We start from the raw sequence: 12,469 nt of genomic DNA on the forward strand, positions 1-12,469 counted from the left end.
GAAAACACTACAGAAATAGATTATTTACTCTGTAGGCTTTAAGGGTTAAAAATATTCAGTAAAATATGAAAAGCTCTTAAAAAAAGTAAAGGTTAATGGAAAGTCTTCCACCAGGATGTTGATAACTTAGAGATGGTTGTATATAAAGAAGATAAGCAAAGATGACTAAGGGAAGAAATTGCTTGATGGGAAAAGATCTGAAAGGTCTGTTCCTCAGAAAGTTCTTTTCACATAGAACTTCAGTATGTGTCTCTGCTGACAGACTAGGGCCAGTTATCAGACAAGATCATGCTCTAAGCAATGGGAAGGGTTCAGTTCTGGTCTTGCTTCATGTTTTTTTCTATACCAGAAGCTTGAAAAGTCACATTTTTTTAAATGATGTCATGTGGAATCTGAGTTGTGCTGTGACAGATTAAGCAATAAAATGACGCTGTAGCATGAATCAAATGACAAAAATGTCTTGGGGCCCCACATCAGTGGGAGAACATCAGCTCCACTTGCACCCTCCCTCCTATCCCCCCCCGTCATTAATGCAACAGCAGCACAAGAACAGGTAGTTTTTGGGTCAGTGCTTTGTAGCTTGTTGTTGTAACTCTTTATGTGCTTCCTGCAGCGTGTCTGTGTTTCTCACGTATTTCGGATAATCAGTAAAATTCTTTACTGTGCATCCAAGAATCCCAATGGAAGGCTTTTTTGAGAGGTCAGCAAAGAGCTGATGCTGACTGGGATTCCTATATTGAGGAATTTTATATGGTTTCCAAATCTCCAGTGACGTCCTAGATTAAAGAGAGTTTAATTTATTTGTTGCAAACATATTCCTTGAAAATACAAAATGTTAATCATAAACATATTTATTTTTAAAGATAATTACTCTTGTTACATGAACATATGTGGACCATAACACTTAGCCAGACAATCTTTGCTAGTTAAATTCTGATTTAACTTTGTAAACCACTGTGTCCTTCATTTTAGTATGTGGAACAAACATCTCTGAGTTCCATCAGAATTACTTAATAAATATTTCTGAATTCCTGAAATGTTTTAGGATACAATCAAAGCACTGGAAAATTAAAACACATTTTTGTTATTTGTTGTAGCTAAAAGAAAAATCACTTTACCATAAATGTTAAAACAGGTTAGTTTGTGTGAGAAAATAATTTCTGAAAAAAGTAAATTAGGCTTCTTTTAAAGGGGGAATCAGTGATGGAGAAAGAAATTAAATAATTTAATTTATAATTAGCATTTACTATTTGGACATGTATAATTGGGTCATATGATCTTCAGTAAAGATCAACTATATAATCTTCATTGAAAAATGCTATATACTTCATCAAGGATAGCACTATCACTTCTTTGTACAGAAAACAAGGTAATACCTTTTTCTATACAAGATACAAGGTGCTGTGTCTTCAGTCAAGACTTCAATAAACTGCTTATTGATTTCTTCAGAGAGGAAGATCAGAGCCATGAAAACTGAGTTTATCCTCTGTCAGCAGTTCAGTGCACTGAAGGTATCTGATGTCACAGGTAATGCAGCACACAGGCCAGAGCCTCACACCACCTCAGCAAACAACTACTGGAAAATTAAGACTCTTGCATTCAACTGCAATGGAAGCTCCTTCCAGCCTCTTGGTTGGGACTCTCACGTGTCTCTGAGTGCCAACACAGCAGCATCACAGTCCCAGCACTGAGCAGCCAGTGCTGCAGTCACAGAGCACCAGGGGTTTGTCACACCTATGTCATAACCTGCTGTACCACTGTGCGCTCGTGAGAACACCCCTGGTTCCCACAGTGTATCTTTTTAAGCAAACGTCGTAATTTGTTGGGAAAGTTTTTGTTGATGTATCTGTAGAGCAGAGGCATGACAAAGCTGCTGGAGAAAGCCAGGAATTTTGACAGAATCGTGGCAAAGTGTAATATCTGAATGGAGTTTACATCTGGAATTCTTCCTCGTAGGTTAGTAAACGTGCTTACCAAGAGAATAACGTAATAGGGTGTCCAGAGGGTGAACTGTGTGCAGACTGTGGCAATCAGCAGCCTGTGCACAGAGGGATCCAAGCGCCCTGTGTCCTGATCCAGTGGCGTGGCCTCCTTGCGGATCCGCAGGATCAGCGTCAGCGCGTAGAGAACGGCGATGGCGGGAACAACGTACCCGATGAACACCATGATGGCATCCGCTGCCTCCTGGTTCTGCATCTTGGAACACTCGATTATCTTGGTGGACACGTGGTTGCAGACGTAGAACAGGAGAGATGAAAAGCTTGTGAGCATGGCCCCGCCCCAGATGAACCCGCAGACGTGTTTGGTGTTGTACACACTGGACATGTAAGTCCTGGGCAGGGCACGTTCGATGTAGTAGTCCAGACTGAGCAGTGTGGTAGAGTACATGGTAACCAACGATGAGACGTTGAATAAAATAAGGAAGGTAATATAAACTTCATTGCTGGAATTCCAGATGGCCCATTTTCTATTGGCAAGACCCAGCAGGTACATTGGTGCCAGAGTGTTGATGATGAGGCCGGCAATGGCAATGTTGACAAAGTAAACATCTGGCATAGTCATAGTAGCTTTGTTGTAGAGGTTAACTAGGACCAGCAGGCCATTGTAACAAAGGCCAATTGGGAAACATATAATGAGGTAGAGAAGGGAAAAGATGGAAAGCACAAGGTCGAAGTCATGGCAGAGATGCTGGTCCTCACTGTTCTCAGTACTGTTGATTAAGGCTTCACAGCTCCACATAGTGATTTTAGCTTTTGTGTCTTCTTTGCTGGTTACCAGCTTTTCTGTAGAGAGAGAAAGAGTGAAAGTGTTGTTAAAATATTACATTGGAAATGAAATGCAAAGTACTGCGAAGAAAACATTTTGAACTTCAAGATTATACACATCACATAACTGATGTTGTTACTCTAGAAGAAAGTAAACTGTTATTCAAAATTTCATTAGACTAATACATGTTCTCCAGTTTTGATTTAAATGAAACTACTGGCAAATTAGTTGATGCAGGACACTCAACAGAAGTAAATTGTAAACTATCTTTAAGTATTGATGTATATATGAATATTAATGCAATTTTTTGAAAACTGTCAAACAGTACCTTGTATATATGTAAAAGTACCTAAGGGTAACTACTGAAGAGTGGAAGGATATATAAACTGAAGCACAAATCTTCATGGTATGATGGAAAATAGAGATCTCCTAACATCTTAAATAAGCTTTACCTTAAAAAAAGTTTCTTAGGAGGCACATCCAAGGCAGTATGGTGGATGTGTATTGTATCACTGATAAAATTGACAAAGACTAGAGGATACTGGGAAATGAGGTGTAAGGGGGGGTTGGTTTTGTTGTGGGTTTTTTTAAAAATAGGTCAGTTTCTATTCAGACTTCCAACCTTATAACCATTTCATTTCAAAAAAAACAATGGACCTCTGTAGTCCAGGGAACCTAATATCAGGGCAGCCTGACTTTCCAAAAGGCAAGAATCAGCTATCATTTCCTCTCAAAATAGCTCGAATTCTTTAAAAAGTATGCTACTATCAGCAGTTGTGGCCCAGCCATCTTTGCTTTATCATCAGTAGAGATAGCATTTTAACTGAAACTGAGTGAGCTTCAAAGCAGCCATGTAAAGTTGCTTTCCAAAATGCAGGAATGAGAAATAATCTCTGAAGTACGACTCAAAACAGGCACAGCCTTAAAATCATGGTTGTTATCGATGGCATTTCAGGGGCAGGGTAGAGCTGGTGCAGCAGGTGATTCCCCACATCACGCACTCTGCCTGTCACACACTCCTGTGGTTTTGTGTGCTCCTCTGTCAGCACCTATAGCAAAGTGTAAGTACACGTACCTGGATTCTTTCCAGAGGGAGAGCAAGATTTAATCAATCCACAATAAACATTGTGCAATGAAAATGAATGCTACTAGACAACATGCTGTACTCCATGAACCAGATGGCTAAATTATACTGTGTGGGGTCTGTGAGCATACAGTACGTGACTGCATCTCCCTGGTGCTAATCCTCTGACTCTTCAGCCATAGTATAAAACTTGTCCCAAAATTGTGTCAACTTCCATGTGTTATTTCCCACTGCAGTTGTTTTGTGTGCATTTTTCTTCTAAATAATACAAGCTGAGCCAAAAGTCAGGCTAAAAATACAGTAATTTTAGCTGGGCAAGCAAATATTTATTCCACTGTCCCATGTTGGATTTCCTCACAGAAGTGGCTTCTGTGGCAGCACCAGAAGTTCTATTGTTTTCAAAGGTTGTTTTCACCTTTGTGGGAAAACCTGACTTTTTTTGGTTCATTTTCTCACATCAGTTCTTCAGCTAAACTGTTGTGTTGAGTGGACCATATCACATCTTTATGTTGTCTATCTGTCCTCATTCTATTTTTGAGCACTGATAACAACCCTGTTTGTTTTCAAGAAGCATCTGCTGGTTTAAGATTTTAAGAAAGAAAAAGAAAAGCTGGTTTTTTCGCAGTGGAAGGGAACCAAAACTACATCTCATTGAACTGTTATGACTCGATTCAAGCCAAGCAGCAGACTGGAACTAGATATTGCAAATATATGCATTCTCGTGAGTGCAAAGGTGACTAAGCACAGGCATGGGTACAATCATGTAATTCCATTATGTAGGTTTATCCTTAAGCATGTAGCTTTGATTACTCCAGACTGAATTACATCAGCCACTGAATAACTTGCCTGTATATTGTCTCAGAAGATCAACAGTCTTTGCTACCAGGCTTTGTATTTTACAGAGCAGGGGGATGTCTGGTTTCACAAATGGTTTTAGTCATTACCCTTATTCTTTCTTTACGTCCTCCAAGTGTGGTTAAACACGACAATTCTGTTTTAATGATAGAAATGGCAGGCCATTCATTCTGTTAAACAGTAATCTTAGGAAAGTGACAATATTTACCTCTGAAATAAGCAAAAAATAAACCCCAAAACTAAAATTCTTTCTCGGAAAACCTTCTTGATGACTTTCAAGTTCCCAGGTGAGGTATTTCTGCGGCTGAATCCCAAATCCCCGGTGTTGAATGCTGACTTACCAGCGAAGGCACTGACCCTGTTGGCTGTGCAGCGCAGGCCCCGCTCACATTCCGTCCCCGGCCGTGCCTTTTGTCATTGTCCGGGCGGCTCTGCCGTGCCGGGCTCGCTCCCCGCAGTGACCGGGCCGGAGCGCGGGGAGGCTGCGGAGCGCGGCTCGCCCGCTCCGCGCTCACCGGCAGCCCTGCAGCCCCAGGTCCCTTCTGTTGCATAAGTGCAGGCTGCTGCAGCCTCTTGTTTACAGTGCCCCGGCTCCGGCGGCCCCAGCGGTGCCCGGATCCTCCGTTCTCACCCCGGGATCGCGCTGGATCCCCGCCTGCCCGCCCGCCGGGGCAGCGGCACCGCGCGTCCCGCCCGCAGCCCCGCAGCCTCTCACCTTTAATTCCCGTGTGCCGCTGCCCCCAGCCGCCCTCCCGAGGCACCGAGCCGGCCGCCAGGCCCCGGCGTGGCTCTCCCGGGGATCATGGTGCTGGCCCGGCACCGCGCTGGGAGCCGCTGCCTGCGCTGCACTTGTTTTGCCTCTCTAAGTTACTCACAAGTTTCTGCTTGGCTTGGCAGGCGCCTGGCCCCTCCCTTCCCCTGTTTACAGCCAGTTTCAAGAAGTGAGAGGTTGTGCTCGGAGCTGTTGGATCCAGCTCGCTTTGTAGTCCCTGGGTTTCGGATTTGCTTTAAAATCCATGGGCCTGCAGGTTTGTTATGGTTTTGTCATCGGTGCTGGGGTTCTGCAGGGCTGCTGCAGAGCCCGTGCCATTCCCTGCAAGTGCAGTCAACAGCCTTCACTCAAGAGCGTGGGGTTTATTTTTAACTCAGGATGAGAATATGTAGCTTTGAGGTTTCATTTTCATAGGCCATATATCCTGAACAATCAGTATTTAAAAATTCCTGTACTACAAAGTGCACAGGTGCTTGTGGTGCTGGCAAACATAAGCCAGTTTTCAAAACAAGGTAGGAGGAAAAGTTTCTGAGCATTTACTTTGAATTTGGAGATTGTTTTGGTGTTGTGAAAAGGTGTTATAACATAACTCTCATTTTGTGATGGTGTTATGAGTTCCATTCTGCTTCCTTTTTAAAAAAGTTGATTAATCCCAAGGATATTTGCATGTCACTTGCAGTTAATGGATGTGAATGCTTATATTTAACACAACTTTAAAATGGATCACTTCTTGAAAGAGCTTTTGAACTGCAGATTGATAATTTATCCCATAATGAATTTTTTCCTGTGGTTGTTCTGTTTTTTATATGGAAACTCCTCAGACTAATGAAAAGGGACTACCTTTGAAGTATGCTTCCAACTGATATCACCAACCAAAACAGAGAGCTGCCTTTTTCTAAATAATTTGTCTTATATTTAGAAATTCTGAAGCTTTATTCCATAGCAAATAAACACCAATGTAGTATCCCTTACTGGAAAAATAAGCAGCTGTATATGAAATAAATACTGGAAAAACACTAAACCTGAGATTAGGTCAGTTGTTTAGAGCATGATGCTAACACCAACGTTGTGGGTTTGATCTCCACATGGGCCATTTATCTGGACTAGATCTTTGTGGGTCCCTTCCAGCTCTGAGTGTTCTGTGAAGTCTAAAAACGGTCATCCTGCTTGTCTTGAGTTACTCTATCTGACCACAGTTTGTATTTTAATGTTCAGTACAAATATTGTAAAACCACTGCAGCTCCCAAAAGCAGAAAATTCTCCTGTTCCTGTTTGATAGATAGTCCACAGACAGAATTTTGTGTGTGCTGTGGATAACTTCATCTTACAAACTGTGGCATCACATTTTTGGTGCTTCAGAACTTTAGAAGGACTTTAATCATCCTAAGTCCACCAGGGAAACAGCAAAGTAGGAAAGGTATTCATGTAGAAGCACTTTTAGAGTGCTCATACTTGGCCAAAAGCCAATTTCCTTACACTCCATTAAAGCTGAAGGTGGTTTTATTTCGATAACAATGTCCATGAAGTACTTAAGAAAAAACTTCTTGCAACACAGCACAAGAAGTTGACAGCACTTGGTGGCAAAGATTATTTTAGAAAAGAGCCATAAAATGGACTTTAAATAATGAGAAAAAAATGAAGTTCTGCTCAGTTGTCTTACAGGGTCCATAGCTGCAGTCAGGCTTTTTCAGACATTTCCATTCATAATGCAGCGCTAAGTTGCAGAGCAGGTTGGGTAAGAGTTTGAAGCGTGACCATTCTACGCTCGGATTGTTTTATTTGACTTAAAAAACCAACCCTTCATCCAGCTGCAGAACTGTCTCCTTTCTCTGCAGATTTTTCTGTTTATACAACACATGGTTTGTCTGCTTGCTCTATTATCATCTACATGTGACGTAGCTCTTACCTGGCTTTTCTGACCTCTCAGTGTGTTTTTTTTTTCACAAGCTGTGGTGTCATTATAAACTAATAGCTAGTAAAGTACATAGCTAATAAAGCTGTTGCCAGCAAGGTAAGTCTCTGAACATGCCAAACACTTGTACCTTTGTCACGTCCTCTTGAGTTCCCTCAGTTCCTACAGACTGAAACCCTGTGCTGCCTAGGGGAGGGCTGGGCCCTACACAGAGCTTTGCTGGGCAGCACAGATTTGCTTCAGATCTAGGCTGAGCAAACTAAAAATCATGGCCAGAAGTGCTGTATGTATATATAAACCATGACTTAGTAGATTGTCCGCTCCTCATCAGGGTTTGAAAGGTGCTTTTTGAAAAGGACATGCTGAATATTACTTATGGATTAATTCTTAAAACTTTAAATAATGGATGATCAATTTTTTTTTTGAAAATTAGAAACCTACAATGAGTTGTACATCAAGGAGAGCATACTGAATTCTCAAGTGCTGGAGAGTGAAGTGTCACATTGCTGTTCCCTCTCAGTCTGGGTAACATGACATTTCTTTAGGCTTACTAGCTTATATACATACCATAGGGATTAGCAAATTACTTCTAGGCTGGATATACAGAAAAGTAAAACTAAATAACTCAGGTTAGATGTGAGGGGGGAAATGCAGCAGTGCAAGCAAGTAGGAATATACTTTTCTCATGCAGTTGCTGAGTTGCTGCTGTTTATAATGTAATGATACAGCTCAGATAAAATGCTTTTAACATGAGTGGAGAAGAAAATCCTGCTTGATACTGGGGGCTGGGCTGCAAAACAGGCCCCTTCTAACCCTGTCATTTATTAAATGTCTTTGTGGTGCAAGCATTGACCAGTTTGGCAGGGGAAGTTCATAATTGATACTGGTTCCATTTATAATGTGGTTAATTCAGTGCAGTGTAAGGTGAAAGAAGGCATGATCAAACAACAGGGATAATTGATACAAAGTAGCATTGAATATAATTAGCCTATGTTGGATATTTTAAAAAGTACAAATCAAAAAGCAAGAGCAGGTCAGTTGAAAGAGAGGGAGCAAGGAGTTTGCCACTCATGGCAAGTCAGCTCATGGAAGAGTAGCCACCCAACATTCTGGTCCTGCTGATTTCACCCTTCATTAGGCTCAGGTTTTGGTTTTCTAAACTCTTTCCCTTTAGTAGCAGCATAACAATAATTAATAATTAAAATAAACCCAGGATTTTTCATTTACATAACCCAACTCTTGCCTCCTCCTTCTTGATTCTGCACAATTTGAGTGCTGTGAACTCATTTCCAGCTCTACAGGTAATTGCCTTGCCTTGGACCACTGTTTTTCCTTCTGCCTATGCATAAATTCTTATGTACATTTCCTGATTTCTTAAAATACCCCTTGAGTTTCCTATCTGCCTGGCCAATGTTTTCCTCTTTATCTCTCCCTGATGACTCCCTTACAATTAACACTGCACCTCCCATCAGTATTTGCTCATATGACACACACACAGTATCCCATCCAAATGATGACAGGGCTTCCAAGCACGACACACTTTCACTTCTGCTTTGTGACTTTTCTGTGGGATATGTCAGGCTGTTCTTTGGTATTTTGGATCAGGAATAAAGATTACATTCTCAAGAACTGTAAGGGTGCATTTCTGTTGCACGTGGCACAAGTACAGAGATACCCATGTTCCTGAAATTGATCTTTGCATTTTGCATTGGTCCCTCTTTGATGTTGCTCACTCTGCTTTTCCAGAAATTCGGAATATATACTGTCTTCAGAGCTCCTTCTTGTGGGTGGGTGACCTTTGTTACCTTTGTTATTGTTCCACAGATGTTGGCAGCCCCTGCCTCATTTGTTTATCCTCTCATTCTGTAAGCACCATCTTTGTGGTAAATCATTTGCATAGCAGCTACCTGGTAATTCAGATCCCACTTGTGCCATGATAATCTGCTTACTGCCCTGGCCTCCTGGCAACCTGCCAAATAGATGTTTTTTCCCTCCTGTTTTGACCTTTTGTTGTTGTTATTTATAATTGTTATTATTAAATATATAAATAATATGTAAAACTATTAATGTAATATAATAATTAGCAATGCCATTTGCACATTGGGTTTCTGTTTAGATTGTTCAGCTCTTTGGGAATCTGAGTTCATACAAGGCCATGTCAAAAGTAACTCTGCAAATTGCTGCCATGGGTCACTAAGCATGAAGAAATGAGTTCAGATGGGCTTTCTGTTTGGAAGAAGGAAGAAAACTGGATTTGAGGGTATGGCAACTTTTTTTTAGGATGTGCATATTCTCTAATAGGTTAGAACTGCTGAACTTCTGTTTTTAGAGTTCATAGAAGGTTGCTCAGAATAACGTGTGTATCCATCAGAAAGGAATAATTGTATTTGCTTTAGTTTCTCTTTCTCCCTCTCAATTTCTAAGCAGCTTAAAGTTTATGAGAACAGATAATTTACTCCAATAAAGGAAGATTAAAAAGATCAGCTACTCTGGAAACCATAACCAAAACTGCTAAATGGTGTGTTTAAGAGCCCTTTAGATCTGTTGGAGAGTGGCAGTGTCATGGTGCTCTGGAAGGTTGTAAAAGCCACCTACCATGGGGTAGCAGTTCTGTGGAGAGGAGATAGCCCAGCACTGCAGCCCCTAAAGATTTATGAGGAAGGAGTCCCTTGTTCAGACACAGATGCTATCTGCCAGGCACATCTGCCACTCCAGATAAATCCTGCCTTTTTGTGCTGTTCATTTCTTTGCAGTGCAGCCTCTGTGGGAGCTGGGTTGCAGTGACTGTGCCCTCCTGGCAGCTGTACTGGAGGCTCTGCAAGGGTTAACTCCATAAACTCAGCCTTGTTTTGTTAAGTTCTCCCTGTCCCAGCATGGATGAGTGGCACTGATGGTGCTGCTCTACCCCTTCCTGACTTAGCTTTATCACTGAATTCTATATGGAAAACATGACATATTGTTTCTTTTTTAATGGTTCTGTGCAGTGAGAAAGAATGCACTACAGAGTGAACAGTGCAGCTTTTAATACTTAAAGATTTCATCACTGCAAAAAGTAAAATACCTTACTTGTTTTCAGTTCTACAGGTGAGGATTCCATCAGACAGAATGAATTTACACAGTGATTACCTGTATTCATCTATCTACAGGCCTCAGCTGCCAGGGATCCTGACATGAGATACAATTTGGAGATGCTCTAATACCCACTAGATAATGCTTTTTAAAAAGATTAAGCTATATGCAAAACAAAACCTGAGTAATTTTCCTAGTACTCCTATTCACATCCAGGAACTTATGGCGCATTAAATAACAGGAATAATTAGAATGAATGCAGTATTAGGAAATCAGCTTACGTAAGGTGCTTCCAGTTCTGGACTTTATAAAGTTGACCAGTTGGAATACAAGAAGTGACAGCTTTTAAGCATCAGCAGAGTAGATGGCGCCATTCAGAGTGCTGAACAGCCAGTTAGCACTGCTGCAGTTCTGCTCCATGTTTTCAGAGCACTTGGAAGCTGATTTTGATTGAGCTATCCCACTTTAAAACTACATAGCAGCAACCTTAAATAGCATTCAGTGTCAAGATGACTGAAAGTTGTTAGGTATATGTATTAATTCTTTTAACTGCTTCTCTGAAAACAAACTTCTAAAAAAATTTAACCTTTGTGAGAATTTTCAGGCAGCTAGTAACTGGTGAGCCACAGAAACCAAAAGAATTAATTAAAAAATACAGAAAATTTTCGTTTCTGGGAGAGCACACAAGCAAATAATTTCCTTCAGTTTAAAACTGAATCTAAGTTGCAGATTCTTTTCCTATGAAGTACTACAACTCAGTGGGTTTAACAAGGGTTACAGACAGCTTCAGAAGGCATCTTTACTGTTGTGATGTTGATGTTCAAAGCAGGTGGGACTTAGCAGACACTTTATCCCACAGTTGTTAATAAAATTATTTCATTCATTTATTCTGACTTCAAGAACTTAATAGACTCAGTGGGTGATTTTGTTAATAAATTTTTCATCACTTGCAATCACTGATGTTTAAATATAAGGAGTTTTGCCCCCAGTACCTACAGCCACTTAAACTGTAGAGCAACAGGTCAGTTAAGACTGGTTTGGGGGAAAAAATTCATGAAACTTACTTGTTCCTGTTTTTTATGTAAAGATCATATCGTAGAAACTTCTGCTGAGTCCTTTTTAATATTTGAGATAATATAAAAGACAGTTTTATGGTAAAATTCTTTGTTTAGGTCATGTCTTTAATAGTGCAAACAGGTCATTTGCACATTACAAGAGAGCAGGTGCCTGGATCTCTGCATTTCCAGCATTTTGGAATTGCCCAGGTTCCAGGTAAGGAATGTTTGTACTTCTGGTTCATGTAAATCAGCATCATTCCAGTAAAGGAGGCAGATTCTCGCCAATCAAAATTAATGCAAATTATGGTAATTCTGGGCTTTGCTGACTGAATTTATTCCAGGAAGCGAGTGTCAAAGGTGCACGGACTGTGCTGGAATTACTGTGTAAATGAGTTGGCCCGGTGAGCTGGCAGGGTGGAAACTGCAGCTCTTATCTTCCCCCGCTGTTTGTCAGCTTCACCCGTGCTCAGGGCTTGTGGCAGGGAACTCTGCTGAAATTTGGCAGTACAGAAACATTCCCCAGAGAACTTTTGGTGCCAGTTGCAGAGGCTGGCAGGAGGCACAGATGGTACTTTTCCTGGAAACTATAACATAATGCTGTTTCCTATTAGACACACTGGTGAAAGCTGACTCGGTGACTTAATCAACCAGAGCATCACGTTGGCTGGGGAGGAAACTCTTGTGGAACAGACCCTGACCGCAGGGACCAGGTTTCCAGTAAAAGCAGAAATAGTGACATAGTTCCGTATCAGACAGCATATAGAGGAATTATGAAACTAGTTTGAGTTTGAAGGGAAAATCAGCCCTCAGAGTTGTACTGAGGCTGAAATGACTTCAAAATTTGTCACGTCCGCTGGAGATAAACATATCTTTCTGTTAATTGCTGGCAAGTCTGAGACATCTTGTTCCTGACACTCCTGTGGCTTTTAATTTTCACTGCTTGGTGAAGGAAA

General features: G+C 41.1%; 1 protein-coding gene across 3 annotated transcripts in view; it reads right to left on the reverse strand.

The window, feature by feature from the left end:
- Positions 1-835: 835 nt before the first annotated feature.
- Positions 836-12,469, reverse strand: part of GPR146 (G protein-coupled receptor 146) — a 46,191-nt gene continuing 34,557 nt past the window's right edge. The window contains exons 1-2 of one of the 3 annotated variants that reach the window (XM_030957974.1): positions 5,421-5,557; positions 836-2,783 (exon numbers count right to left, since the gene is read on the reverse strand). In XM_030957974.1, the coding sequence (XP_030813834.1) occupies positions 1,735-2,739 (1,005 nt within the window). In that variant the 5' untranslated portion in view covers positions 2,740-2,783; positions 5,421-5,557 and the 3' untranslated portion in view covers positions 836-1,734. Of the gene's footprint in view, positions 2,784-5,046; positions 5,319-5,420; positions 5,558-12,469 lie in introns of those variants that run through there. The other 2 variants (XM_030957975.1, XM_030957973.1) reach the window with 2 other exon arrangements.

Source organism: Camarhynchus parvulus, chromosome 14 (assembly GCF_901933205.1).
Source record: "Camarhynchus parvulus chromosome 14, STF_HiC, whole genome shotgun sequence".
NCBI classification, from domain to species: Eukaryota; Metazoa; Chordata; class Aves; order Passeriformes; family Thraupidae; genus Camarhynchus; species Camarhynchus parvulus.